This window comes from Lynx rufus, unplaced genomic scaffold (genome assembly GCF_022079265.1).
Source record: "Lynx rufus isolate CCGP_SWC_20201006 ecotype Redwood Valley unplaced genomic scaffold, mLynRuf1.p SCAF_8, whole genome shotgun sequence".
Classification (NCBI taxonomy): Eukaryota; Metazoa; Chordata; class Mammalia; order Carnivora; family Felidae; genus Lynx; species Lynx rufus.
In genome coordinates this window covers 23,964,789-23,992,060 of record NW_025814896.1, presented here as the reverse complement: position 1 = coordinate 23,992,060, position 27,272 = coordinate 23,964,789, and the positions used below count along the sequence as shown (strand labels likewise).

General features: G+C 46.2%; 1 protein-coding gene across 1 annotated transcript in view; it reads left to right on the top strand.

The window, feature by feature from the left end:
* MMP24 (matrix metallopeptidase 24) overlaps window positions 1–27,272 on the top strand; it is a 43,206-nt gene that overhangs the window by 7,429 nt on the left and 8,505 nt on the right. Inside the window, exons 2-5 of the mRNA XM_047069767.1 lie at window positions 11,289–11,437; window positions 15,469–15,585; window positions 17,101–17,405; window positions 26,401–26,562. Of these exons, the coding sequence (XP_046925723.1) occupies window positions 11,289–11,437; window positions 15,469–15,585; window positions 17,101–17,405; window positions 26,401–26,562 (733 nt within the window). The remainder of the gene's footprint in view (window positions 1–11,288; window positions 11,438–15,468; window positions 15,586–17,100; window positions 17,406–26,400; window positions 26,563–27,272) is intronic.

Below are 27,272 nucleotides of genomic sequence, written 5' to 3'. Positions count from 1 at the left end.
AGAAAAGGGTAGAAAGGTGCATTGGGTCAGATTGTGAAGCATATTGGGTGCCATGCTAAGGAGCTTGGATTTAAAACTGGCAGCAAGGAGCCAGAAGACAGGCTCCCCACTCAATCCAGTCAAGCTAAAATTATTATGTATTTCATACTTTATATGATGACTTAGCGGCAATCTACTTCAGTCATCTACCTGTTACAGCTGAAAAACTGAGGCCTGACCACGCTCTTTATATTCCCTCTTCCATTTTCTTAACATCAGTACATCAAACCCCAGGGGACAGAAAACTGTGGCAGGGTGGCAGGAAGGCTCTGGAAAGGGTGAGGATGATGAAGCCTCCTCCCTTCTCAGAGAGTGAATAAGAGTGTGGTCCCTGTCCTGGCCTGGGGAGGAGGCCTCTCCAGAATTGGAAAACTTGGATATCCCAGTGCTGACCCAAAACCCCAAATGTGTCATCTCCCTGGGTATGGTGATTGTCTGGCTTGTGGTGGCCTCCTGGGAATGGGCCAAGGACACGGAGCGGAGCGCCAGGGAGTTCCCGCTACTGCACTTACCACCCACTCAAGAGCTGGTGGCAGCCAAGAGGCAACGCACGCCATTAAGGTGTTTGTCAAGAAGCTAAGCTGGGCATTGTGGGCGATCCTGATGGCCCTTTTTAGACTGGCTGTAAGTGAAAAAAAAAAAAAAAAGAGTGCTTGGAGGCAAACCAGAGTTAGCGTGGAGGGTGTAGCATGACAGAGAGAACCCTCCCTAGGAGGCAGGGACTCTAGGCTCCATTTCCTCTATCAACTTGCTCTGTGATTTTGAAGTCATTTCTCCCTTCAGATTTTATTTTTCTCTTCTGCAAAACAAGCATATTAAATCAGATGGTTTCAGAGTATGTTGACCAGTGCATTTTCTAGATACCTAAATGGTTAAACCTTCAATTTTGAAAATTTAAAAAATTAGTTACAACTGAGGTGGGCTCCGCAGCAGGGCTGGGAGCTCAGCAGTGTGGGTGAAGGAGGAAGCAGGGCTCTGGTGAGACAGGAGCTGGGGGGAACTGATGCAATGGTAGGGCTCATCTCTGAGGCATCACCACCCCATGATCTGGGCTGTCAGCAGTGACCAAAGATGGTAGCCAATCTCTTGCAAGAGAGTGTGGGAGCAAGAACACAGACAACACCATTGTGAGGATGCTTACTATCTTCCAGAATCTGCTAAATGCTTCGCAGGCATGTATTAGTTTCCTATTGCGGCGGGAACAAATTACCACCAAACTTAGTGGTTGACAACAAAGACTTCTCATCTTAGAGTTCTGGAGGTCACAAGTCTGAAACAGGACTTACCAGGACTAAAAGCAAGGTTTCTGTAGGGCTGGCTTCCTTCTGGAGGCTCTAGGGAGAATTCCTACCTGGCCTTTTCCAGCCTCTAGAGACTGCTCACGTTCCTTGGCTTGCAGCCACTTCCAGCATGGCACCACTCTGACACCTGCTTCTGTTGTCACCTCTCCTTCTCTGACTCTGACCCTCCTGCCTCCCTCTTACAAGGAACCCTGTGATTACATTGAGCCCACTTAAATAACCTAGGATAATCTCCCCACCTGAAGATCCTTAACTTCATTACATCTGTAAAGACTTCTTTGCCATGCCATGTGAGGTCACATAGTCATGAGGTCCAGGGATTAGGATGTAGCCATCTTTGCAGGGCCATTATTTTACCTGCCAGTGTATCATCTCACTGAATCCTCCTCACAACCCTTCTTTCATTATCCTCTGTTTAACAAATGAAGAAAATCAACCTTAAGGAAGTTAGGTCATTTGCCCAAGGACAGAGAGAGAGAGAGAATATGTGTGGGAGGGGCAGAGAGAGAGGGAGACAGAGGATCCTAAGCCGGTTCTGTGTTGAGAGAAGACAGCCCAATGCAGGGCCCAAATCCACAAACCATGAAATTGATCATGACCTGAGCCAAAGTCAGACGCTTAACTGACTGGGCCACCCAGGCACCCTGATCTTAGACCACTCTTGATGCCAATCTACAACAACACAATGGAATCTCAATGCTGAGGTGCTGATGAACCCTGAAGTTAAGGTTAGCCAACGAGATGGGCAGGTGAAAGACCCAGAGATGATGGCAGCACTGAGGCACAGAGAGCAGCAGCTGGCTATTGAGCTAATTTTAATAGAAGGCTTTTCTAAATGGGTGACATACTTCCTGCCTTATTACACTAGAGGTGATAGTGTACACAGCATACCCATTCTTTCATGGCACAGGGTCATCACTCCTGACAGTGATGGGTCCTTACTGCAGTGGTTCTAAACTTTAGCAGGCAACCGAACCACCCTAAGTGCTCATTTTTCAAAAATTCAGATTCCCAGTTTCCATCCACACATAGTCTGATTTAGTAGGGTCTAGGTTCAGGTTTGGGAATATGCACTTTTTTAAAATGTTTTTATTTGTTTTTGAGAGAGAGAGAGAGAGAGAGAGAGAATGAGTGGGGGAGAGGCATAGAGAGGGAGACACAGAATCTGAAGCAGGCTCCAGGCTCTGAGCTGTCAGCACAGAGCCCGATGCAGGGCTCGAACTCACAAAGCAGTGAGATCATGACCTGAGCTGAAGTTGGCCACTTAACCGACTGAGCCACCCAGGTGCCCCTATGGGAATCTTTATAATAGTGGTTCTCAATCTGGGGCAATTTTGCCCCCCTCAGGGAGACTTTCAGAAATGTCTGGAGACATCTTTTGTTTGTCACAGCCGAGGAGGTAGTGCTACTAGTATTCTAGTTGAAGGAACTGGGGATTCTGCTAATCATCCTTCAGAGCACAGGACGCACCCCCCCCCAAACAAAGAATTGTCTGGCCCAAATTATCAACAGTGCTGAGTTTGTGGAACCCTGTTCTACAGCAAGTTCTGACCAGATGACTTTCCCTCTCCCTGAACACTTCCACTCATTTTCATTCAATAAAGATGTCTCCAAACCAGGCCTTGTGCTAGGTGTCAGGGAACAGCAGTGGAGAAGACCGACTATGGGCCCTGCCCTCAGGCACTACATAATCAAGAAAAGGAGACAAGTCACAACATGTGGTTACAACACTGTGTGATAAGAAATGTGATAAGTTCAGAGGTCATGGAAGGCCTCCCCAGAGAGAGGAGCATGATCCAGATAGAAGAAACAACATTTCCAGAGAATGATCCTTCCAGAGAGGGATCGGAACACACTGGAACACAGAGTGCTAGGTGGGGAATGGTAAAAGAGGTTGCAGAGGTAGTCAGGAGCCAAGTCATAAAAGCTCTTTGTTTTTTATTTTTTTTTAAATTTTTTTTTTTCAACGTTTATTTATTTTTGGGACAGAGAGAGACAGAGCATGAACGGGGGAGGGGCAGAGAGAGAGGTAGACACAGAATCGGAAACAGGCTCCAGGCTCTGAGCCATCAGCCCAGAGCCTGACGCGGGGCTCGAACTCACGGACCGCGAGATCGTGACCTGGCTGAAGTCGGACGCTTAACCGACTGCGCCACCCAGGTGCCCCAGCTCTTTGTTTTTTAAAACTGCTTTACTGAGGTATAATCGACACCCCAAAGCCGTACATATTTAATATACGCAGCTTATGAGTTTGGAGATAAATACATACCTGTGAAACCATCACCACAATCTATGCCATAAACAAACCCATCCCCTCCAGAGATTTCCTCCTGCCCTCATTATTTATTATTATTATTTTGTGCTAAGAACACAAGATCTGCCCTCTTAGCAAATGTTTAAAGTATACAGTACAGTATTGTTAACTATAGGCACTATGCTGTACAGATCTCTAGGATTTATTAATCTTGCGTATCTGAAACTTTGTCCCCTTTGACAAAGATCTCTGGTTTCCCTGCCCTTGAAAGCTCTTGATGGAAAGTCCTTGAAGCCTTAAGGGGAATGGCACTTTCCATGCCCTCTTCCTGGAACGCCCTCACCTCCTTCAGGTCTCCCGCTCAAATGTCACTTCTACAGGGCCACCGTCCCTTCATCCTTTATAAAACAGTTGTCCCATCCCTCTTAGCTCCTCCACCTGCTTTATTTTTCATAGCACTTATTGCCAGATGGTTCTTCCACTAGACTGTAACTAGAAAGGAACAAGAGTGTTTTTGTTTGCTGTCACATCCCAGAGCCTAGTACACAGTGCCTGGTACATAGTAAAATAGGTCCTCAAATACTGAGTGAATGAATGAATGAATGAACGAATGAACAAAGAAACAAACAAGTACATCTGATGTTTAGGAAGTAGAACCAGTAGTTCTTTGGTAGAAGATGGACGTGGGCTGTGAAGGAGAGGGTGGTCATGGATCATATGAGGCTTCTGTTGGATAACTGGGTACACGGTGGTGTACCCCACGGCATAGGGGTCACGGCAGAAGGGTATGGAGTTCACTATGATGTGAGATAGGGCATCACTTTTTAGGAGTGTGGTGTAGGCCATCCTGGGAGGGGAAAGGAATGCCTCTCTGGTTGTCTGACAATACGGAATGCTCGGTTTCAAACATATCTGCGTCTGAATCCCACCACTTATTAGCTCCGTGATTCTGAATGATTACTTAACTTCTCTGAACCTGTTTCCTCCTCTGCAGATTGGAGGTAGGGGTGGGGAGAGGGGGGCTTCCTATCTCATGGGGCCATTGCATTCTAGAATGCCTAGCGCAATGCCAGGTACATAGTTGGTGTTCTTATAACAGCATTATTGTTGTTGCTATAATCAGAACATCTCTGTTTAAAAGTTCTTTCCTATAATGAGTCAAGTTCTACGTGCTATAATCTCCTGTGCTAGTCTTAGTTTTGCCCTCTGTGTTAGCCAGAATAATTCTCCTTCCATAGCTGTTGGCTTTAGGAAGACTGGCATGTCCCCTGCAGCTCCCCATTCTCCAACCTAAATATCCTCATCTTCCCAAACAGGACATGGTTCATATGAGTGCTTCCTTCATTCTCCCAGCCCTCTCCCTTAGTCGTGTTCCTGTTTGTCACTGTCCCTCTGCATATACAATGTCCAGAACTGGACTTGAACCTTCTGTAAGTGTGGAGGTCATGCCTGTTACATCATCACCCTAAATTATGACCTCAGCCGCCCAAACTCTTTGATCAGAGTCTTTTATTCTTTCTTCCTCATTCTAGCCCATGCTTCCAAAGCTGACACCTCTTTCCTGGTCCTTCTTTGTGGACTTCCCCTCTGGCCTTTCTCATAATACCTTCTAGCCCACTGCAGTCCTGATCCGACATCTGATTCTAATCATTCTCCCATTCGTTCTCCAGACCTGGAGACTGGTCTGGGTTGGCCTCACACCTGAACAGGTGCGATGCTCCTGAATACCCCCAGAAGGCCATGCTGCTTAACAGATCCATCTCTCTCTCCTCCCCCACTGCTATCTGTTTTCCAAGAGTGAACAGCAGCACTGCCAGCTGATCTGCTGCTTGCTGCCTCCAATGCCTCTTCTAATGTCACCACCGCCTCTGCTGTCTGCCGCTCTCTTCCCTCTTCGGGCCACATTTTTTCTCCTTGTTATTTTCTGCTCTCTCCTTTGCCTGCCACTACTGAATATCTCAACTTTGGCTTCTCAGGAACCAAAATCCCGCCTTCTGGCCAGCAAACCAATCACACATATTGTCTGCCATCTCTACATCTTTGGTTCAGCCCAGCTATTTTGGTCCCTGCTCGCACTCTGAGATTTTTCTCACTTTCCTCTGGGTTTACACCTCTTTCAGCACTTAAAGGGTGATAGACATCTTAGAGTTGGTTAACTGAGCTATAAAGGTCAGACTTCTGACACAGCTGGTGATTGGCTAATGGATCTAGGTGTCAAAAGATGGAAGGTAGGTCATTGTATTTAAAACAGAATGGGGCTTTTTTCCTTTTGTGGATTTTATCTTTTTTTTTTCAGATAGGACAATGGAGCCCTATTGCCTCATCAAGCAAAGAAGTCAAACCACAATAGACTGAATTTCAGCAAATGTTTTTCTCAGCCTCTAACAGACACCAAGAATTGTGCTTGGTGTTTTCATGTGTATTACTCATTAAGCCTTCCCAGGATGAAATCCCTTCCTTGGTACCCAGGCAATGCCTCCTGGACCCACTGTTTGTTCATTTGTTGGTTCATTCATTCATCCAGTGATGATCTGTTGTGCCAGGCACTGTTCTAAGTACTGTAGCAAATACAGGAATAAACATGACAGTCTCTGCTCCTCAGGAACTCAATCTAGTGGGGAAAACATATCAACCAACAGGTAGGGTGCACTGTGGTAGCTGCATTTAGAGTGGCAGAGAAGTGAAACAGTGCAGGAGTAAGGATGGTACCCACTAGTTCTGCAAAGAGCTAAGGAAGGTTTACCAATGGAAGTAACATTTCAGCTAGACTTTGAAGGATGGGTTTGCTAACGTGCATAAAGAGAATGGTTTTTGTAGGCAGCAGGAACAGCTTGAGAGTATGCAAGGGCAGGGAATGTTTTGGAACTGGTATGACTGGAGTATAGAAGACTTGCATCAACATCAGGGGCTTCTGCCCAGAGAAGCGAGAGGACTTCCTGGGTCACAGAGCAAGTGAGTTCATTGCAAAGACTGGGTTCAGTGGCAGAAGTTTGAATTGTCTGGTCCCTGGCCTCTTAGCCTCTTTCCCATGTACATGCAGGTCCAGTCTCAATGCTCTGTTCCCTGGCTTAGAGCTGTCAATGACCAGCCCCTCCCTCTCCCATTTCCCTTCTTAGTGGTCTGCCCCTGAGCTCTGAGGATTGTTCCCAGTGAACCTGGGAGGGAAGCAGAACTTAGAGAAGGCTGATCCATTCTAGTGTTTGGTCCTGACCCGGACATTTGCCTGGGACCAGAGTCCTTAGATCCCATCTCCTGATGCTGCAGAGCTAAACTCTGTGACCTTCATAGCGCATCCTGTTTGGCTCTGAGCCACTCCTTGCTTGTGTATCCCAGAAAAGGAGCTGGGTAAACCAGGTTGCCCTTTACCGAAGAGGAGCTACTTTCAATTCCCCAAAGTGTTCAAAGGCTTAGGAGTAGGTTTATGCCAAAAGTTTCCTGTTCCTTATCTCTGGCCATAAACAGTAATGAGAGCAGGAGGGGAGAAGATTCTTAATTCCTGTGCTAGTTCAGAGGTGGGTGCTCAAAAAAATCCTCAGTTGGCTGCTTGGTTTCTCAGCAGTATCTGTCCAAAAATTCCCACGCATTTCCCAAATGCCATAATTCATTTTAGTTGGATTTCTAGAGAATAGACTCCACAGATAAGAAGGAATTTGATTTATTTTAGATTTGTACCACACCTCTTTCTGAAAGGGTTTGAGACAGCATACAGGTTGACACAAGGTTTTTAAGTAAGACTTTTGAGGACGAAATAAAACTTGTGGTGAAAAAGATTAAGAAAGTAAGTTACTTCCAAGCATAGCCATGTTCCATATTTAAGCCATACTTTTGGTTGAAAGATTCTTTGGGGAAAAGGTCAAGAGGGGAAACCACTGGGTGACACAGTGTCCACTTTCTGAAACCAGAAAGCATACAGAATCTCCATAGGGAAGGGGCTCGTGGGTGGCTCAGTCGGTTAAGCGTCTGACTTCAGCCTAGGTCATGATCTCGCCATTCCTGAGTTCAAGCCCTGCGTTGGGCTCTGTTTGACAGCTGACAGCCTGGAGCCTGTTTCAGATTCTGTGTCTCCCTCTCTCTCTGCCCCTCCCCTACTCATACTCTGTCTCTCTCAAAAATAAACATTAAAAATTAAAAAAAAAAAAAAGAAAAGAATCTCCACAGGGAAAACATTTTCCTAAAGCTAAAGCTTGACAGGAAGAGCTGTGTTTGCGCCTAAGAAAGCCAAGTGAGGGTGAAGAGTACACAGTTCATGTCAGCTGTCAGTCCTCCGCCTGCGGTACTCGCGGTGCTCCCGGTGCTGTGTGAGAGATGGTCATATCCATAGGCCACCTAACAGCAAGCAGACTGGACCATGACAGACACACTGCCCTCCATAGGACCATCAGGACTGGCTCTCGGCCCAGGGAGAATGTGGGAGGGTGTAGTGACTAGATTTCAAAAGGCAAAGGAGTCAAAAGACCAAGTTTTCCACCTCGATTTTACAAAAGATAATAGAGACACCATCCCCAGCAATAGCAAACACCTTTGCATGATTATGTGTCAAGTGCATTTGTTCATTTTACCTTAATAACAATCCTGTGGAGGAGGAATTATTGTTTACATTTTACAAACAAGGAAATTGATGTTCAGTTTACCTGTTCGATCTCAGAACTAGGTGCCTCTTTCCCACTATATGCCCTATTTATTCAACCCAATAATTCATGTCTTTTTAAGTTTATTTATTTTGAGAGAGAGAGAGAGAGAGAGAGAGAATCCCAAGCAGGCTCTGTGCAGCCATGGCAGAACCTGACTTGGGGCTCGATCTCAAGAACCAACCACGAGATCATGACCCGAGCCAAGAGAGTTGGATGCTTAGCCCAATAATACTTAATTGGGGTTTCCATAAAGACAGGGAACATAACATGACATTCTGGCCGGGAGGATGTGGTGCAGGAATGTAATGCTTTGATGACATAATTTAATCTGGGAGTAGAAGCTGAGACCTGGATGATCAATGGGTAACTTAGCTGCCCTTTCATGTCCATTTCTAGATGATGTATTTGAGCTTTTTGGCTGATCCTAGGCCACAGTCAACTCACAAGTGATTCTCTGTAATTTGCCCACTTTATAAACAGATCATTGCATACCGCCTCCCTCCATGTCTCTACTTTCCAGCCCTCTCATCACCACGCTCCCCTCCCCCCAATTCCCGTCATTTGAAACACAAATCAGGATGTGCCGTGCTCCTGACACCTCCTGCCATTGCACATGCTTTATCCCTCAACACTTCTCAGATCCCTCTCCACCCGGAAGCCTTCCCTGAGTTCCCCTCTCTCCCTATCCCCACCCCATGTGGAGAAGGCACCTCCCCTTTGTTCTCCCATAAAGCCCTGTACATACCTGACTTTTAGAGCTACGTTTTCATGGTGGATTTACTTGCTGGTCTGTGAGCAACTAATGCATCTTTATATCCCCAGAGCCTTGCAAGGTGCCTAGGGTGTAGGAAGTGCCCAACAGTGTTTATTGAACAGACATAATGAGCAGCTACTGTGTGTCACACACTTCTGGGCACTGGATATAGAGAGATGGGTAGAACACAGACCCTTCCCTTGAGGCACTCAGAGTCTGGCACGTGAAGTCATGATTAGAGCCCAACATTGTAAGATCTATACTATCTATAATAGGGGACTTAGGGAGCACAAAAGAGGAAGAAAATAGCTTAGTTTGGAGAGTGATGGAAGTCTTCTAGAAGTGGTCACTTATGAGCTGAACCTTAAGACAATGAAAATATTTTTGCCTGAGGAGTATCCCAGGGACAGGGGAAAAACGCACAAAAGCATAAAAGAGATTCAGTGTTTGGAAAAGTGCAAGAAGTTGGGGCGCCTGTGTGGCTCAGTCGGTTGAGCGTCCGACTTCGGCTCAGGTCACGATCTCGCAGTCCGTGAGTTCGAGCCCCGCGTCGGGCTTTGTGCTGACAGCTCAGAGCCTGGAGCCTGCTTCAGATTGTGTCTCCCTCTCTCTCTGCCCCTCCCCCGTTCATGCTGTGTCTCTCTCTGTCTCAAAAATAAATAAACGTTAAAAAAAATAAAAAAAAAAAGGAAAAGTGCAAGAAGTACTTATATCCTTTGCCATAATTTGGAGCAAAAAACATGTTCTAGATTTCAATATGAAAGACATTAAGTTGTTGCACTGCTGTAGATGTTAAGGCTTTAGTGTTGTGTTTTATTTTTAATCAGTCAAATGCATTTTATCACAAGGCAGTAAAGATGTTAGTCACCTTAGATGAAATAAATAATAACTTATTTATAGTTTCTGGTCTACTTCCTTCCCAAAATGGTTTGCTTTGACTTGTAATAACAGACACATCCACAATAAGACTTGTTCATATAGAAACAAGCAAAAATTACAAAGGGAATAATATCGCTTACTAAGTTCTTTCTCCTTCATTAAATCACTTGGTGTTCGGGATAATCCTCTGAGGATGGGCCACAGCTTCTATCTGGCTCAGAGACCAGCATGTAGGAGTGTTTCTGTAAATGCTTGTGGGTTCAGTAGACCCATGGAGGTTTTCTTCATTTTCCAATTGATTCCACATATATTTCCTCATGCTCTGGTTTCTTTAGGCTTCCCTCATGCTTGTCAGTGGGAATAATCATCTCTACTTTGCTGTCCTTCAGAGCCATTGTCTGTGTGAGCTTTTTCATCCAAACTACTTTCAGATGCTCTTGCCTTTTGAAAAGTTTCCTCCCTTTTTTAAATGACTCCATGCGTAAAACTTAGAAAACAGAAATTCTCCCCCATGATACTATAACAAAGGCTATTCATGGTTAATTATTTTTTTATTAAAAAAATATTTTGACATCACTTCAGACTTTCAGAAAAGTTTTCAAGAATGGGACAAAGAATTCCTGAACACTCCTCACCTGTATTCCCCAGTTCCTAACATTTTACTACATTTGTTTCTTCTCTCTCACCTCTCTCCTCTCCCTCTCCATCTCTCTCTCTTTTCTGAATATGTTTAAGAAAAAGTTGCAGGCATTGTGCACCATTATATAAGCCAAAACACCTCAGTGTATATTTTCTAAAAACAAGAAATTCTTTTACATAACCATACTATTATTTTTTTTATTTCCATGTGTGCCCTTCTATGCTTTTTTCTATGCATACATTTATGTACTTATATTTAAATTAAGTAATGCATTGTTTATATATACTTATAATGGCTTGCTCTTTTGGAGGAGTTAGCAATAGACTGTATATAATCTCATGTCAGTAAATATTCTACAGCATGATTCCTTAGCAGGCTCTGACTTTAGACACGATGGTTTCTGGGTGGCCCATTTTACCAGGTCACTCAGCTTCAGAGAAGGAACCATTCTTGTGTTCTTGCATGTCTAGTCACATATCAGTGGAAGCCACTGTATAAATGAGTAAAGAGGCAGGGTCCTGGAAAGCCTTGAATGCAAATTTGATCTTTATTCTGTAGCCAGTAGAGATCCAATGAAAGCTTTATAGCAAGGGAGAAAGCCAACAAGAGCTGGGTTTTCTGGAGATTATTTGCCAGTGTGTGCAGGAAGGAATGAAGGGGGAAGCAATCGGAGCATGAGTCCATAGGTCCCTTCGGTAAAATGATCCCTAGTTTCAAGGGCAAATCTCCACCTAGGTGGAACAGAGCCTTCTCCAGCATAATGCATCCTTCTCTTTCATGTGTCTTTCAGAACTGGTTAAAGTCATATGGCTATCTGCTTCCCTATGACTCACGGGCACCCGCGCTGCACTCAGGGAAGGTCTTACAGTCAGCAGTCTCCACTATGCAGCAGTTTTATGGGATCCCAGTCACCGGTGTGTTGGATCAGACAACAATCGAGTAAGATTCGCGTAGGGCATTATGCCTTCGAACTTTCCAGACATACATTTGAGTTCACATTTGTCATGGCCCCATGTATGTACCATGCCCATCCTACCTTCCTATCTTTCACTCCTGCAGGATCATCCTGGGAGGGAATACCCCAAGGTGCCCCTTCCTATGTGAGCTGGGGAGGTACTCTGCCCAAAATTTGCTGTGTGATCTTGAACAAGTGTCTTATCCCTGCTGGACCTCAGTTTCCTTTTGAGCACAATAAGAGGTTTGGTTGGAGATGGTCTTAAACCTCCTCTGACTCTAATAACTTTTGGATTTATGAATCACCCCTCTGGCATTCCCTGAGATGTACACATCTCACCTGATACAAAGAGCTCTTGAATGATCATGAGCTGGTAGCTCTTGTTCCACTTTTTCCATTTATCAAATATTTGCTAAATGCCTACGTGTGCCAGGCACTGGACAGGATCCTACGATCTCTCCCCTCAAGAGGCTCACCGCATCGTGAAAAGTACAATCATCTAGACAATCATCTAGCTGCACGAGTCTGGAACTCAGGAGGAAACACTTGTTTTCAGGGAGATACTTAGGAAGTAATAACAAAATGAGCCAGACCATGGGGACGGTCACATTTACTCAGGGGGGAGCATGAAGAAGAGGAAGGGACGGGTGCCGAGAATGGAATCCTCATGATGCAAGCTGAAGAGGAGCGGCCAGAGCAGTGGAGGAAGCCAGGGGCTATGTGTCACGGTAGAGAAGCGGGGATGGTGAGCGGGCCGGCTGCTGTAGAATGATCACTTAGGAGATCCAAAAGTGTCAGCCGAGTTTAGCAGCCAGGAAGCCCTTGCAGGGTCAGACTGCAGGGGGCGGAAGGGAAGATGATGAGTAGAGATGGCAAGTGTAGGCAAGACTTTCTAGAAGCCTATCAGTGAAGGACAAATAGAAGGTAGCTGGAGGTGGGTGAATTTTTGTTTGTTTGAAGATCAGAGAGACTTAAGTATCCTCACATTTGTTTAGGAAATAGCCATAAAAGTCATTAAAGCAGATGAAGGAAAGCCATTGCCCATTGCTGCAGTGAGGGCATGGCAGAGAGCCCGGGGGGAGCTTCCCAAGAAGGCGGTGAGCGGTGGGGTCCCGAGCAGAGGTGGAAGCAGGGAGCAGGGCCCCATGAGGGGGTGTGGGGAGGTGGTGGGTGGGGAACAGAGAATCCAGCTGATTGTGGATCCAGGATCAATCCTCCCCCCGTCCCCGGAGGGTGAGTCACTCACTCCTTGAAAGATTCATCTCTCTGGGTCCCAGCTTGTTCAGTTACAAAGGGGGGTGTTGGATTACGACTCTCAGATTCTAGATCCCATTATTCTAAGCTGTTAACATTTGGTGAGTCTGGGGTTTTACGATCCTATAATTCTGTAGGAACATTTTCTATTCCTCGGATTCTCTGACTGCAAGATTGTGAACTTCTGAGACAATATGTTTGACCGCTGCTATGGTATCGTGAGGACAGTGGAAGCCTTGGCCCTGTGGCCTTGTGTGGCCTCGTGAGTGAGTTGGTTGAAGACAGCCCGGCCGCCTTTCAAAGTGGAGGTTATTTTGAGGGCTTTGTGCAGGCTTCATGGCAGTGCATCCTGGGGCAGGAGCACTGATGTCTCTGCTGAGGCACCACCTGGCCTTGGGTTTTACTCTGTTCCAGAAAGCCCCAGGCCTGTTGGACAGGGTTCAGAGAGTGGCAGGTGGACGGAATGATCTGAGGGAGGAGGATGGCATTTCCCACTTGCATTTCTGCCCCCACTTTTTTGTAGGAAGACGGGGGGAACGCTGTTTGGGAGGCACGAGAAGGGAGGAGGCGCTCATGCTTAATCCCAGACCTGAGTGGGGAGGCTGTTTGGGGGTAGAGTTTAGAGACCTTAGTTTCCCTTCCAGCTCTGTGACCTTGGGCAGTCACTGCCTTTCTCTGGGCCTCTTTCCTCCCTGGGGGCCCTTCCAGGTCTAGCTCAGCCTTGCTGTAGCAGAGGTAGCTCCCCATTCTTCCCAAGGACTGTCAGTGAAAGAAAGCGAGATTAGCGTTTTAAAGTACTAATTTTTGAGTGCCTACCTTGGGAAATGTTACACATTGTTCACCACTCATTCATTCCTTCATTCAACATATCCTGTAACCCAAACCTGTGCTAAGCAGAGGCTTTTGTTTGTTTGCTTTTGTTTGTTAAATTGCATTCATTACTAGTTCATTTATTCATTCAACTAAGTTCCAGTCCTGCCTCAAAGCTATATTTTGCAAGTTACTTGATTTATCTGTGTGTCTTTTCCCTCATCTGCAAAATTGAGGATAAATAGTTTCTGGCTACCTCACAGAGTTGTTTCAAGAATCAAAACATTTCTTTAAAAGAACACTGACACTGTAACAATTAGAAATGTTTATACAAATACATGGTATTGTTATTATTATGTCTTTTATTATTCATTTCTGAGTACAGGCACTCTAGGCAATATGAAGCATGCAAAGATGAGTAAGACCTGATTAAGTCCCTCAGGGGGCTTTTAAAAAACTATTTGGTTAGAATAGTCTCTATATTGCCAATGACAACTGCTTTCAACAACCGTATATGAGGTAGACTGTTTTCCCCTCCAGCAATCTCAAGCTAGAGTTGGTCGTTGGGCCAGCACAGGGAAATAAAATGCAAGGATGACCTGGGCTCCAATCAGCCATGATCTTTTAAAATATCCTACCCTGGCCTTTTTTTTTTTTTTTTTTTAACGATGTCCCAGACTCACTATTCCCGAAATGTAACTTAACCTGACAACAAACAGTTATCAGGATTTACTTAGTTCCAGGCACTGGACTAGCTTCTGGGGACACAATGATGAATATAATAACATTCCAGTCCTCAGAGAATTTGCCATTTATTAAAGGTAATGGACTAATAGATTTAAAATCACAATACAGCACACTAAATGCTGCAGAGAATTCTAAGTCTTACAGTCCTACAATCCTACACATTTTGAACATCTATAGCAAAAAGGAATTTGCTGTCTTACAAGCTATGCCATTCTACTTTTGGGTAGTTCTGATTCATTCATTCATTCATTCATTCATTCATTCAACAAATCATTATTGAACATCTTCTGTGTCAGCCACTGTACAGGCAAGGTTCCTATCCTCATGGAACTTAGAATCTGCTAAGAGAGACAAAGACTAAACAAAAAAGTGAATATATTATATCATTTCAGGCAATGACTAATGCTATGAAGAAAAATGAAGCAGGATAAGCAGATAGCGGCAGGATGGGAGGAGGAAGCTATTTCAGATAGGGTGGGCAGGGAAGTCCTCTCTAAAGGGGAACGTTTGAGCAGAGACCTTAATGAAAAGCAAACCATGTGAAGAAGAAGAGCATCGCAAAGCAGAGGGAACAAAGGCCCTGAAGTGGGAATAATCTTAGCATGTGCAAGACACAGCAAGAAGGCCATTGTGGCTGGAGCAGAGTCTATGAGGGGGAAGGAGGGTGAAGATGTCGTCTGACGTGTAGACAGGAGCTTGATTGTGTGCGTCCCTGTAGACCAATGTGAGGAGTTTGGATCTTATTCTAGGTGTTTGGGGGAAATCATTGAAGGGTTTTAAACCAGGGAGTGATGTGATCTAATTCCATTTACAGAGTATTTCCACATATACCCCCTCCTTGAGGCTTTCTATAACCTAAGAACAGTGAGAGCTGTGATTCTCGTGTGGCAGAGGAGGAAACTGAAGTTCACAATGATCGTTTGCTTGGGCTCCTACAATTAGTGGTGGAGCTAGAACCATCAAGCCTGTGTCTCTGACTCCCAGGCTCTAATTCAGCCCTGTGTCAGCATAATCAATTGTAAATAAATGAATTAAGTAATCAGTCTATTGTGTTCCTGTGGGGGAACCCCTCAGAGCCAGGGCCCCAGAGTCTAGCATCAGGATGCACACTGCTATTTAGACTGCAATGCCTTCCTAGAGTGTCCAGTGACCACAACACGTGTGTGTGTGTGTGTGTGTGTGTGTGTGTCCTCTCTCTGCCCAGGTGGATGAAGAAACCCCGCTGTGGTGTCCCTGATCACCCCCACTTAAGCCGTAGGCGGAGGAACAAGCGCTATGCCCTGACTGGACAGAAGTGGAGACAAAAACACATCACCTACAGGTGCTTTGACTACCTCTCCTCTTCCGTGGCTTTGGCTCCACCCACACTCAGTTTTGTCCTGGCCTGAGTTTCAGAGGCTCACGCTGTAGGTGGGTCTGTGATCGGGGTGAGAGCCAAGTATGCGGGCATCAGGACCAGGTGCTGAAAGCCTATCACTTTGTGCCCCTTGTGGCTTCCAGAGGATGCCGTATCTCGAACTTCAGGTTTATTTGGTCCTTTGGGGGCTCATTAGCTGTGTCCTGTTTAGAGTCCTACAGTTTTGAGAAAGTGGGATAGGGATTGTTCAGCAACTCTCAGCTGTGATAAAGAGCCATGGCTGAACTCACTCTCCCTATCACTGCTTGCCAAACCCCACTTCCTTTTATCTGGATCCCTTCTCCACTTAGCCTGACAGACTTCACCCAAACTTCCCAGCAGAGCTCCAGTTGTTAGCAGACTCACTCCTGAAGTGTCTGGGGAAACCAAGGGCTGAAGAGGATCAGCCCCCAAGTCAGACCAGTGACCAAGGACAGGGATGGCAGAGCCCATCACAGCAGACTCAGACAGCAGAATTCAGAGTAGGGCTGCAGGAAAGGCCAGGCATAGGGCAGGCTCAGCTGGGCTCTGGCTGGCACCTCTCAAGGCTCTGATTCCATCTCAGTGGATGCCTTGGGTTCAGGGGTAGGATCTAAGACAGAGATCCTGAAAGCTGAAGAATGAAGGGCTCTCCTGCTGATGAGCTATAGAAACCAGAACAGGCTTTTTCTAGAATTCTGACAAAAGAAGGAAACCCAAGAAGAATCTGGGTTAGAAACTGGATAGATCTTAAGGTCTCCTGAAGTGGTAAAATGAATCAAGAGAAAGAACTGGCTTCTAACCTTAACTTCTATTACTCAACCTCTCTGGCCTCAGTTTTCTTACCTATAGAATGGGTGAATAATCCTTGCCCAGGTGTTCAGGAGGCAGAGCACCCAGGAGTAATGACGTTCTGCTATGGAGAACCATTCAATATGGCTGCTGTAACCTTCAATAGCTAAATCTATAACTGACGAAATCAGATACCACTCTATACCAATTTCCTAGGTAGACAAACAGTAGACAAGTAGTTGGTGCCAAACATTTTTAAAAGGGATGTTTCACTTAAACCCTCCACTGCTTCAGTATTTCTATACCTTTTTAAATGTTCTATACATATGCTTTGTGTATTCGGAGAAAAACTTAAAACTTAGAAAATGCTATCCACGAACTTAATTTTTTTTTTCTGCAAGCTCAAGTGGAATTCTGTTTTCAACACAAACTTTGTGAGAGTGCAGATACAAAACATTGATCACAGCAAAGCTGCTCTGACTGAGGCAGGGGTGGGGACCCAGAGCCTTGCCCACCTAGCCTCTTCTTCAACCCTTGGAATACCTCAGCAGAATTCTAGGGTTCAAAATGTGAAGATTACTGGTCCCTGTGGTCTCTGCTGTCCCTTTTAGCTCTGCAAGCCTCTGACTCTGACTGTTCCTCCCTAATGATCCTTTCTTCTCTTACCAGCATTCACAACTACACCCCAAAGGTGGGGGAGCTAGACACACGGAAAGCAATTCGCCAGGCTTTTGATGTGTGGCAGAAGGTGACCCCGCTGACCTTTGAAGAGGTGCCATATCATGAGATCAAAAGTGACCGGAAGGAGGCAGACATCATGATCTTCTTTGCTTCTGGTTTCCATGGCGACAGCTCCCCATTTGATGGAGAAGGGGGATTCCTGGCCCATGCCTACTTTCCTGGCCCAGGGATTGGAGGAGACACTCACTTTGATTCAGATGAGCCGTGGACACTAGGAAATGCCAACCATGATGGTAAGGCCATGAGGGGGACAGGGGGTCAGTCCTGGATTTTCAGGGAAAGAAGTCCTGAGGAAGAACTTGGGATGCCATAGATAAGCTTCCTGCCCTGTAACTTCATGTCCAAGAACTAAGAACCTAGGAGGGTGGGAACTGAGGTCTCTGGTCCCTCAGGACCAGGGCCCCGGAGTTGAGCCAGATCACTTAGTAAATGGTCTAAGGGGGCTGAGTCAAGAGGGAGGGGTCAGGCCATGAATAAGAAGATAAAGTAATGGATCAGAGGCTTGAGAAAAAGGTAAAAAAAGCCATTAAAGCTGAAAGTGGGGTGTGAAAGTGGTAGGCTCTGGCCTGATAGTGGCTTCAAAGGCCATCTTAAGAGATACCATTACTCTCTTTCCCTTATATCAACCTCATGGGTGAATAACAGGCCCCATAGTTACTCTAACATCCTTGGTTAACTTGCTCCTCACCACTGTGACTCAATGAGTATTATATGGAACCAGAGGCAGTATTGTACAGTAATAGTAACAATACTCTTCAGGTTGCAAAAGCATTCTCCATCAGTGTTTACTCCTAAAGCACTTGCTTAGTAAGCAGGCAAATATACATCATTATGCCCATTTTTACATTAAAAAAATTTTTTTTAATGTTTATTTATTTTTGAGAGAGAGAGTACAAGTGGGGGAGGGACAGGAAGAGGGGGACAGAGAATCTGAAGCAGGGTCAGTACTGACAGCAGAGAGCCCAATGCAGGGCTTGAACCCACAAACCGTGAGATCATGACCTGAGCCAAAGTCAGATGCTCAACCAACTGAGCCACCCAGATGCCCCTCATTATGTCCATTTTTAAGATGAAAGGCTTCGGGCTGGAATGGCAAAGCTGGAAGTGGGTAGTTAGGGCTCAAACCACTGCTCAACAACCTGGCTGTGTGACTCCGGGCAAATGATTCACCCTCAATCTCCTCATATAAAAAATGAGGGACTGAGGGTGCCTGGGTGGCTCAGTCGGTTAAGCATCCAACTCTTGATTTTGGCTCAGGTCATGATCTCGCGGTTCGTGGGTTCAAGCCCCACACCGGGCTCTGCACTCACTGAGCCGAACCTGCTTGGGATTCTCTGTCTCCCTCTCTCTCTGCCCCTTCCTCCACTGGCTCTCTATTCCTCTCCCCCTAAAAATTAATAAACATTAAAAAAAATAACATCTCTCTTTAAAAATAGCTAGCTAGCTAGCTAGCTAGCTAGATAAAAATGAGGGACTGGACTAGGTGATCTCTAAACTCCCTTCCAACCCTAGTGTAACATGATACACAGCCTGGTGGCCTGGGGGGTGGGGGGTTGGGGGGGTGGCTCCAAACATTTTAAAAAAGACATGCTCTCTGCCCTCTAGTAGTCCACAGCTAAGTGGGGGGGGGGGGGGACAGTGTGTATATAAGTAACCCTGTCACAAAGCAGACTGTACTGAAGCTTGTAGCAAAAATACCAAGAAAATGCGGAGATGAGTGCGGAGGAGAAAGGGATAGAGGATTCTGGCTTTTAGGGAGAACAGATAATGATTAGCATGTTGATGATATTCTAAGATCCATGTCAAGTGCTTTCCACATACTATGTAGTATGTATTTATTATTATGACCTCCATTTTATAGATAGGTAAACTGAGGTATGTAGAAACATTAAGTAGTCTATCTACAGTCCCATAGTTGGTGAAAGTAAGGCTTTGAACCTGGGTATTATGACTCCGGAACACATACTCTTTTTTTTTTTTTTTTTTTTTTTTTGAGTAACCTATGCACCCAACGTGGGGCTCAGACTCCCAATCCTGAGATCAAGAGTTGCATGCTCTACTGACTGAACTAGCCAGACACCCCTGAAGCACATACTCTCAGCTACCAAGCTAAACTTTCATGGTTCTCAAATTGCAGGGCACACCAGAATCACCCAGAAATCTTTTTAGGGGCTCCTGGGTGGCTCAGTTGGTTAAGTGTCCGACTTCTGCTCAGGTCATGATCTCATGGTTTGTGAGTTCAAGCTCCACATCAGGCTCTGTGCTGAGAGCTCAGAGCCTGGAGCCTGCCTCAGATTCTGTGTCCCTCTCTCTCTCTGCTCCTCCCCTGCTTGCTCTCTCTCTCTCTCTCTCTCTCTCTCAAAAATGAATAAACATTTTTAAAAATTAAAAAAAATATATGTTTAAAAAAGCACATTCCAGGTTAGGGGCCGGGTTCTAGGCCCTTAACCTCTTGCTATTCTGATTCTCTGATTCTGGGGTCAGGCCTGGGAATCTGCACTTGGTGTAATAAATTCTCCAGGCACTTCTGATATACGTGTTCCATCCCCCTTGAGAAACACTGTCTTTATCCTCAGAGTTTCCTTAACTTGCCTGATCATAAGAATCACCCGGGTTTCTTGTCATATATATAGATTCCCAAGCCCTACCCCTGGACACTCTGATTCTTAAGCGTAGGCAAGTTTGGGAAACACAGGGCATTCTTTTACTTAGGCTATGCTTCAGGCTGAGAGCACACTCGTATAGGCCTGTCTCCTCAGAGGCTGAGTCTGGTGTCTTTGGATGAGGACAGCCTCCTTGAGAACATTTCATATCATTGCATGCATGAATCAAGGATCGGCAACCCTTGGCTCATCTGTGAAAGGATGGTTCAGGAAGTGTTTTGGCCAAGGCTCAGCCTCTGCAAAGATACGCAACTGTCGTATTTCTCTTTGTCCCTTGCCCTCTTCAAATGTTGGTCCTCTTTCCTATCCAGCTCCATTTCCTCTGCCCTGGTATCCCTTTCCTTATGTCCTGAATGTGTTTCCTGGCTTTCTGAACACCTCTTCTTTCTCCCATGCTTATTCTTGAATCGGTGTCAACGAATGGCTGGCTGTGCTGATAAAGTGTGAGGAAAAGAAACTAACATTTTTGAGCCCTGTTACGTGCCAGGCAGGGACTGTTAGCTGGCAAGATTTTAGTTATAGCCCTGATAGAGACAAATGAATTCTTAAAGGAATCTTGGCCAAAGGAGGCACTGGGAAGATACTCTTAACAACCCGGCCCTCCCCTTCCCAGCTCTGAGGTTTGTTCTGCCCGAAAGCACTCCTTGCTGTTGGAGACCTTGGGCCCAGTCTCAAAGTCCCAAGAACTTCTGGGAGTGCATGTGGGAAGGAGCTGGGACCTGTGGATAGGCACAATCCCAGCATCCTCCCAGTCCTATCCCATCCCAATGAACATCTGCCAATTCTGATAGAGAGTCCAAGACGGCCAATGTCTTCTTTGGACAAGAGTTGGGACTTTTCTATGCTCTGGAAAACTGAGCATGAACTGTTCAGATGTAGTTCCTAACTATGGCAATAGACCCCCTGATGCAGCAGGTTGCCCTAGGACGGTTTCTGGAAGGAGATGAAAGGAACCAAGATTTATGGAGCACCTGTATATTATCTCGTGTAATTTTCACATAAATTCACTGAGGGAGTGGATGGAGCCTCCTGGGAACTTTGTGTTTATTGGCTCTCTTCTCTCTTCTAAATTTCCATTATGGAAAACTTCAAACTCACAAAAGAAAAGAAAATGATAATATGAACCCCCAGGCACCCATCCCCTTGCTTCAGCAATTACCAACATGATGTCACTGCTATTTCATCTACTCTCCCCCTGCCACTTGTATTTTTTGGCTGATGTATTTTAAAGAAAATCCTTGGCACAATATCATTTCATCTGTAAATACTTTAGGACATAGCCCTAACAGATTATTTTTTTTCTTCCAAATTTTTATCTAAATTCTAGTTAGTTAACATACAGTGTAATATTGGTTTCAGAAGTAGAATTTAGTGATTCATCACTTACACACAACACCCAGTGCTCATCACAACAAGTGCCCTCCATAATGCCCATCACCTATCTAGCCCCTCTCCCTCCATTAACCCTTAGTCTGTTCTCTATCATTAAGAGTCTCTTATGGTTTGCTTCTCTCTCTCTCTCTTCCCCTTCCCATATGTTCATCTGTTTTGTTTCCTAAATTATACCTATGAGTGAAAACATGGTATTTGTCTTTCTCTTACTGACTTATTTCGCTTAGCATAATATACTCTAGCTCCATCCACATTGTTGCAAATGGCAAGCTTTCATTCTCTTTGATGGCTGAGTAATATTCCACTGCATGTGTGTGTGTGTGTGTGTGTGTATATATATATATACACACACACACACACATACACACACATATGTGTGTGTGTGTGTGTATATATATATATACACACACACACACACATACACACATATATACATATATACACACATATATACATATACATACACATATATGTATATACATACATATATTCACATACATACATACATATATGTACATACACACACACACATATATACACACTACATCTTCTTTATCCATTCTTCAGTGGGTGGATACTTAGGCTCTTTCCATAGTTTGGCTATTATTGATAGTGCTGCTATAAACATCAGGGTGCATGTACTCCTTCAAATCTTCTCATAGATTATTTTCTTTCAAAAAATTCTTTTTATATATTTTAGAGAGACAGGAGCACAAGCAGGGGAGAGGGGCAGAAAGAGAGAGAGAGAGAGAGAGAGAGAGAGAATCTTAAGCAGGCTCCATGTTCAGCGAGGAGCCTGACACAGGGATTGATCCCACAACCCTGGGATCATGACCTAAGCCAAAATCAAGAGTTAGACACTCGGCCAACTGAGTCACCCAGGCACCCCAAATAGATTATTTTTAACACAACCACAAAACCATTATCAAACCCAACAAAATTAACAATAATTTCTTAAAATCCAATTCCTGTTTGTATTCATTTCCCAAAATCGCCTCAAAAATGTCCCTTCCAGCTGTTTGCTTGCATCAGGATCCGGACAATATCCACACATCCTGCATGGGTGACATGTTTCTTACGCTGTTTTCACTTACAATAGTCAGCTCGCTTCCCCACCCCCAACCCCGCCAATATTTGTTGAAAAAACTGTCACTTGTCCGCAGTACACTCATTTGGCTTGATGAAATTCAGATTCACTTTTAACACATCTCCCTTCCTCATATATCCTGAATATTGGTAATTAGTCCTATAGACCTGACTAAATTCACATTTTGGCAAAAGCTTCTGGAGTGGTTGGGTCCTCCCTTCTGCATCACGTTAGAAAGCACGTATGATATAGGCTGTCCCACTGTTAGTGATGCTGAGGGTGAGTGCTTGGCTCAGGTGTGTCAGCCTGAGCCAATCACTATAAAATTCACTTGAGGGAACTTAATTTAAAAAACAAAAAATGTTGCCTAAGTCCTAACCCAAAACTCCTGAATCAGAAGCTCCTCCACCTATGTGTTTAAAAGGCTCTCCTAGAGAACCACTGCACTATAAGGGTGTAAGGGTGATCCTGATTCTCCACGTCATTGGAGTCTGTGTGAAGGGCAGTCTGGCCCACCATACCTTCCAGCTGGCTTCAGGGGCTGCTTCCAGGCACCTTCTGTCCTCATCTCTTTTCAAGGAGTCCAACAGTGATGTCTGAGTTCACTAAGCTCTGATGAGAAGGAAGCCCAGCCCTGAGAAAGGTGACAAGACAGGAAGCGTCATTGAGACCAGCCCTTCACAGAGTAGAGTTCTTCTGCAATCACTTCTGTGACTCTCCCCCGACCCTGGGAGCTAGACCAGGCAGGGATCATAATATCCCTTTAACAGATGAGGAATGTAAAGTTCCATGTGGTTATAAAAACTCACATAGTAAGTGGCAGAGCCAGGTATGTACCCAGGACTCTGAATTTTTAGTAATCGCCCCAGGTGGTTATGCTGCAGGTGGTCCAAGAACCACACCTGGAAAAATACTGAATGTTTGGCACTGTTCCATCCTGGCTGCACAAAGCTTGCCCTCGAGGAGCTCACACCCCTGGAGCGGAAGAGAGAGTGTGCTGGTGGCTGTAACGTATGGTGGAAAGTGATCAGTGCCATAAAGATGGTTCAGATAAACTGCTGGGAGGGTAGAGGAGGAATCACTCACTGCCAGTGGGGGAAATCAAGGAAGTCTTTCTGGAAAATGTGGCACTGAGCTGAACTTTGAAGGAGTAAGGCTATTCTGGGTAGAGGGGACAGCACTGGCAAAAGAATGGAGGCAAAAGGAAATGTTATAGCCTTTGGGGGGCTGGAGGGCTTGATGAGATGGGACTGATCAAGTATGGAGGTTCCACAAGAAGGAAATGAAGCAAAGATAGTTGAGTAAGAGTTTTGGGTACCTGCTAGGAGACCCCTGCTGGGACTTGAGCTCCCAGCCCACAGGAACACTCCCTATTGGGGATGCTGGTCCCCTCACATACCTCAATGTGACCCTGCTAATTAATAGTGATCTGTAGTTCTGTGCCAGGAGGCAGATGTGAGCACTTTGCCTACCTTGCCCCATTAATTTCACCCCCATTCTTAGAATGCAGGTACCGTTATTCCCTGCATTTTACAGAAGAAGAGATTTAAAATGTCACACTGCTGCAACATGGCAGAGCTGGGATTCATGGCCTTCTGGCTCCCTCAGACCGCACTTCTGACTACTCCGCTTCCTTATTTCTCACCCTCTTGGAGAGTGAAGACCCTAACAGCCACCTGCCTATTAAGCACTGGGATATTCTCCATCCTTCTGCCTTCCTAGCATTCTGCCCTCTCTAGCTCCAGGGAGTTCTTCTGCCCGTCCCTGTCCTTCCATCTCCCCAGAGCAGCCCCCACTTAGCAGGTCTCTTGGGCTTCTGTGCAACAGGATGCCAGTTCCCCCAGTTCTTTTCTGCTTTTTGGTCCCTGGAATAAACCCACAGTCCCTTTTCCTTCAAGGGCTTACTCCTATTCTCTGCAGGGACCCAGGCACAGAGGCTACAGAGTAACAGACACAGGCTGAGGACAAAGGTTTAGAGTCTTGCCAAGTACTCAGAGCGCTGCTCCCTGGTTCCCAGTGGAGATCCCTGTGGATGCCCCCTGAGGAAGAGCCTGGTCAGCAGACGAGAGGCCCGAACAGCTTGTGAAGGTGGAAGAATAGGCCAGGAGGCAGAGCTAGGCAGGACCAGCCCCCAGGAAGCGGAGCTGCCTTCCGCTGGCTCTAGCAGCCGCCTTTGTTTGGGATAGAGCTGAGAGATGAGCTCACCCTTCCCCGGTGCCAGAGGAACCAGGACCCGAGGAAGGAACTGGGGGCGGCCTGGCCTCCTCCTGCCAGCTTGCCCTTCCCCAGCAGAAGGCCAGCCCCAGGCTCTTGGCCAACCTTGCACTGATCTTGCCCATCCCCATTTTGCTGAAGACACGGGTGGTGTCAGCAGAGCGGCAGGCATGCTTGCGTCGGGGTCTGCCCCATAAGGCTCTTCTCTCTTCCGAGACCGTAGCCAAAATGGCCAGAGACAATCCTCAGTCCCATCTGATTCTCATGGGTCCCTCAGTTGGGCTGGGCTGGGCAACTTTGCCAGTGACACCAGAGCCAAAGTAGGCACTAGGACTCCTGACCACCTCCTGGGTCCCTGGTAGCCTCCCCTGCACTCGGAACCGACAGGAATGAGCTGTAACATGCCTTAGGGCAGGGCAATGAGAGGCAGAGCTCAAATGCCAAAGGTCAAGGCAAGCAAGAGTTTTCAAATGGACAGACAGGTCAGGACTATCAGTATGACAGCCTGCCCAACTCCCTGTCTCTTGTGTTTCTTTCCCAAAGCTGGGGTTACTTAATCCCCCCAAAGTCAGGCCTTGCTCTGTCCCAGGCCCAATCCAGAGGCTCAGAGGAGTTGGCTTAAGAAAATCTGGTAGCTGGAACCCCACTGGCCTTATGCTTCCTTTCTGGTCGATGGGCTTGTTCCAGGCACCAAGCTTCCATCTGATGTCTGGTAACAACAGCTCCTGTGCAGTGCCACACCCTTCACACATATTACCTCATCCAATCCTCACATAACCCTATGAAGGGGGTACGATCTCCCCGTTTTACAAATGAAGATATTGAAGATTAGAAGGTAGACCTTCTGGCCAAGTTCACAAAGCTGGAAACGAAGGAGGTCTATCTGGCTCAGGGGCCCACGCTCATGACCACTGTGCCATGTTGCTGCCTCAGCTTCGCGCTCGGAATCCCGTGTCCCACTTTCGGCACCTGGACTTTGTTGTTTTCACTCGCATTTGAGTCCCTGCCTTGATCTTGGCCGAGGTTCAGTTCTTTCAGAACTAAGGTCTTGCTGGACTGAGAGCCACCTCACGATCAGGGCCCTGCCTGCCCCTGGACCTCCTGACACTGACTGCCAGCCTGCCACCCCCAGACCTCCCCTCTGCTCATCGTACTCCCTGCCCTGGCTTTGCCCTTTTCATCTCTCACCCAGACCCTTCTACCTTCTTCCCAAAAGCGCACGGAAGCCCTGCTTCTGGTCTCCTTCCCCTCTCAGCCCTCCTCAGCGCGGAGCAGCCAGAGTGACTCATCATGTCACCACCCCCACTCCTGCCCTAAACCCCCCACTGGCCAAGAAGCCAATCCAAATTCCTTTGCGTGGCATCACAGAACCCCACTTGCCAGCCTGGCTGACCTCATCTCTCTCTGCCCTCCCCTCCTGCTTTGTTCCAGAGCCAAGTGGAATGAGCCTGATTGTCCCTGGATCTTGTTTTTAGCGTTCCCTCTGTCAGGAATGCCACCCCCACCCCTCCCTCTCCTACCCTCTGAATCCATTCTCCTGACTAACTTCTTATCTTTCAAGACTTGAGGTAAACTTCACCATTATGAAGCTTTCCCTGCACATCTTCCTTCAAGTTTAAATCACTCCTCCCTTCTCAGAATCCTCACTCCACCCTTACAGACTTCTATTAAAGCACCTGGAACATTAATCTCACTTATTTTGTTTCTCTCTCCAAATCCCCCACTATACCGAGAGTTCTGAAAGGCAGGACTGTGTATGATTTCTCCAGCACAGGGTCTGGCACAAAGCCTATGCTCAGTGTTGGCTGAAGCAATGGGTTGACTGATACCTAAGTGGGTGCCCTGGGCACCTCCCCACTCCCCTCTCCACAGGGAATGACCTCTTCCTGGTGGCTGTGCACGAGCTGGGCCATGCGCTAGGACTGGAGCACTCCAACGACCCCAGCGCCATCATGGCGCCCTTCTACCAGTACATGGAGACACACAACTTCAAACTGCCTCAGGATGATCTCCAGGGCATCCAGAAGATCTACGGTGTGTGGCAGGGGAGAGGGGGCTGCTGCTCCTTCTTAAGGGCTGGGCTGTGACTAGCTGCCTGAGTGGGTTGTTTTCTTAAGCAAGAAAAAAGGAGAGGCTATGCTGATATTTTGATAAGATATAAAAGGCCTGCTACCATGCCTCCCTCCCAGTTCTCTGTTCACACTGGTAATGCAAAGGTCTTGTTTTGGTCAAGTCAGTTGAGATGGGAAGACCAGTTTGCTTGAGCAAATGTATGTCAGCATAGCCCAGGCCGCCTCAGCCCCTGGGCTATGAAGCACAGGAGGAGGGCCCCTTCTGGAGGCCTTGATGACCTCAGAGAGCAGATGGCCCCAACCAGAACCCTGGAGGATGGGCGGGATCTCCATAAGTGAGGCAGTGGAGGACTGGACAGGGGAGGTAGGGACCAAGGTGTTTTGAAAGTAGAATGGACAGGATTTGCTGATAGATCCAACATGGGGGTGAGGGTCAAGGACAACACCAAGATTTCTGGCTTTTCTAATTGTGGGGCAATAGGATTTACCAGTCTGTTGCTCAGAGAGCTGGGCTGGGATATTGATTTGGAATCTTAGGTGTCCAATCTATAGCCACTGGCCACATGTGACTATTGAAATTTGAATTTATATTAATTAGAATTAAATAAAATTAAAATTTCAGTTCCTCTGTCACACTAACAACTAGTCACGCATTTCAAGTGCTCAGCAGCC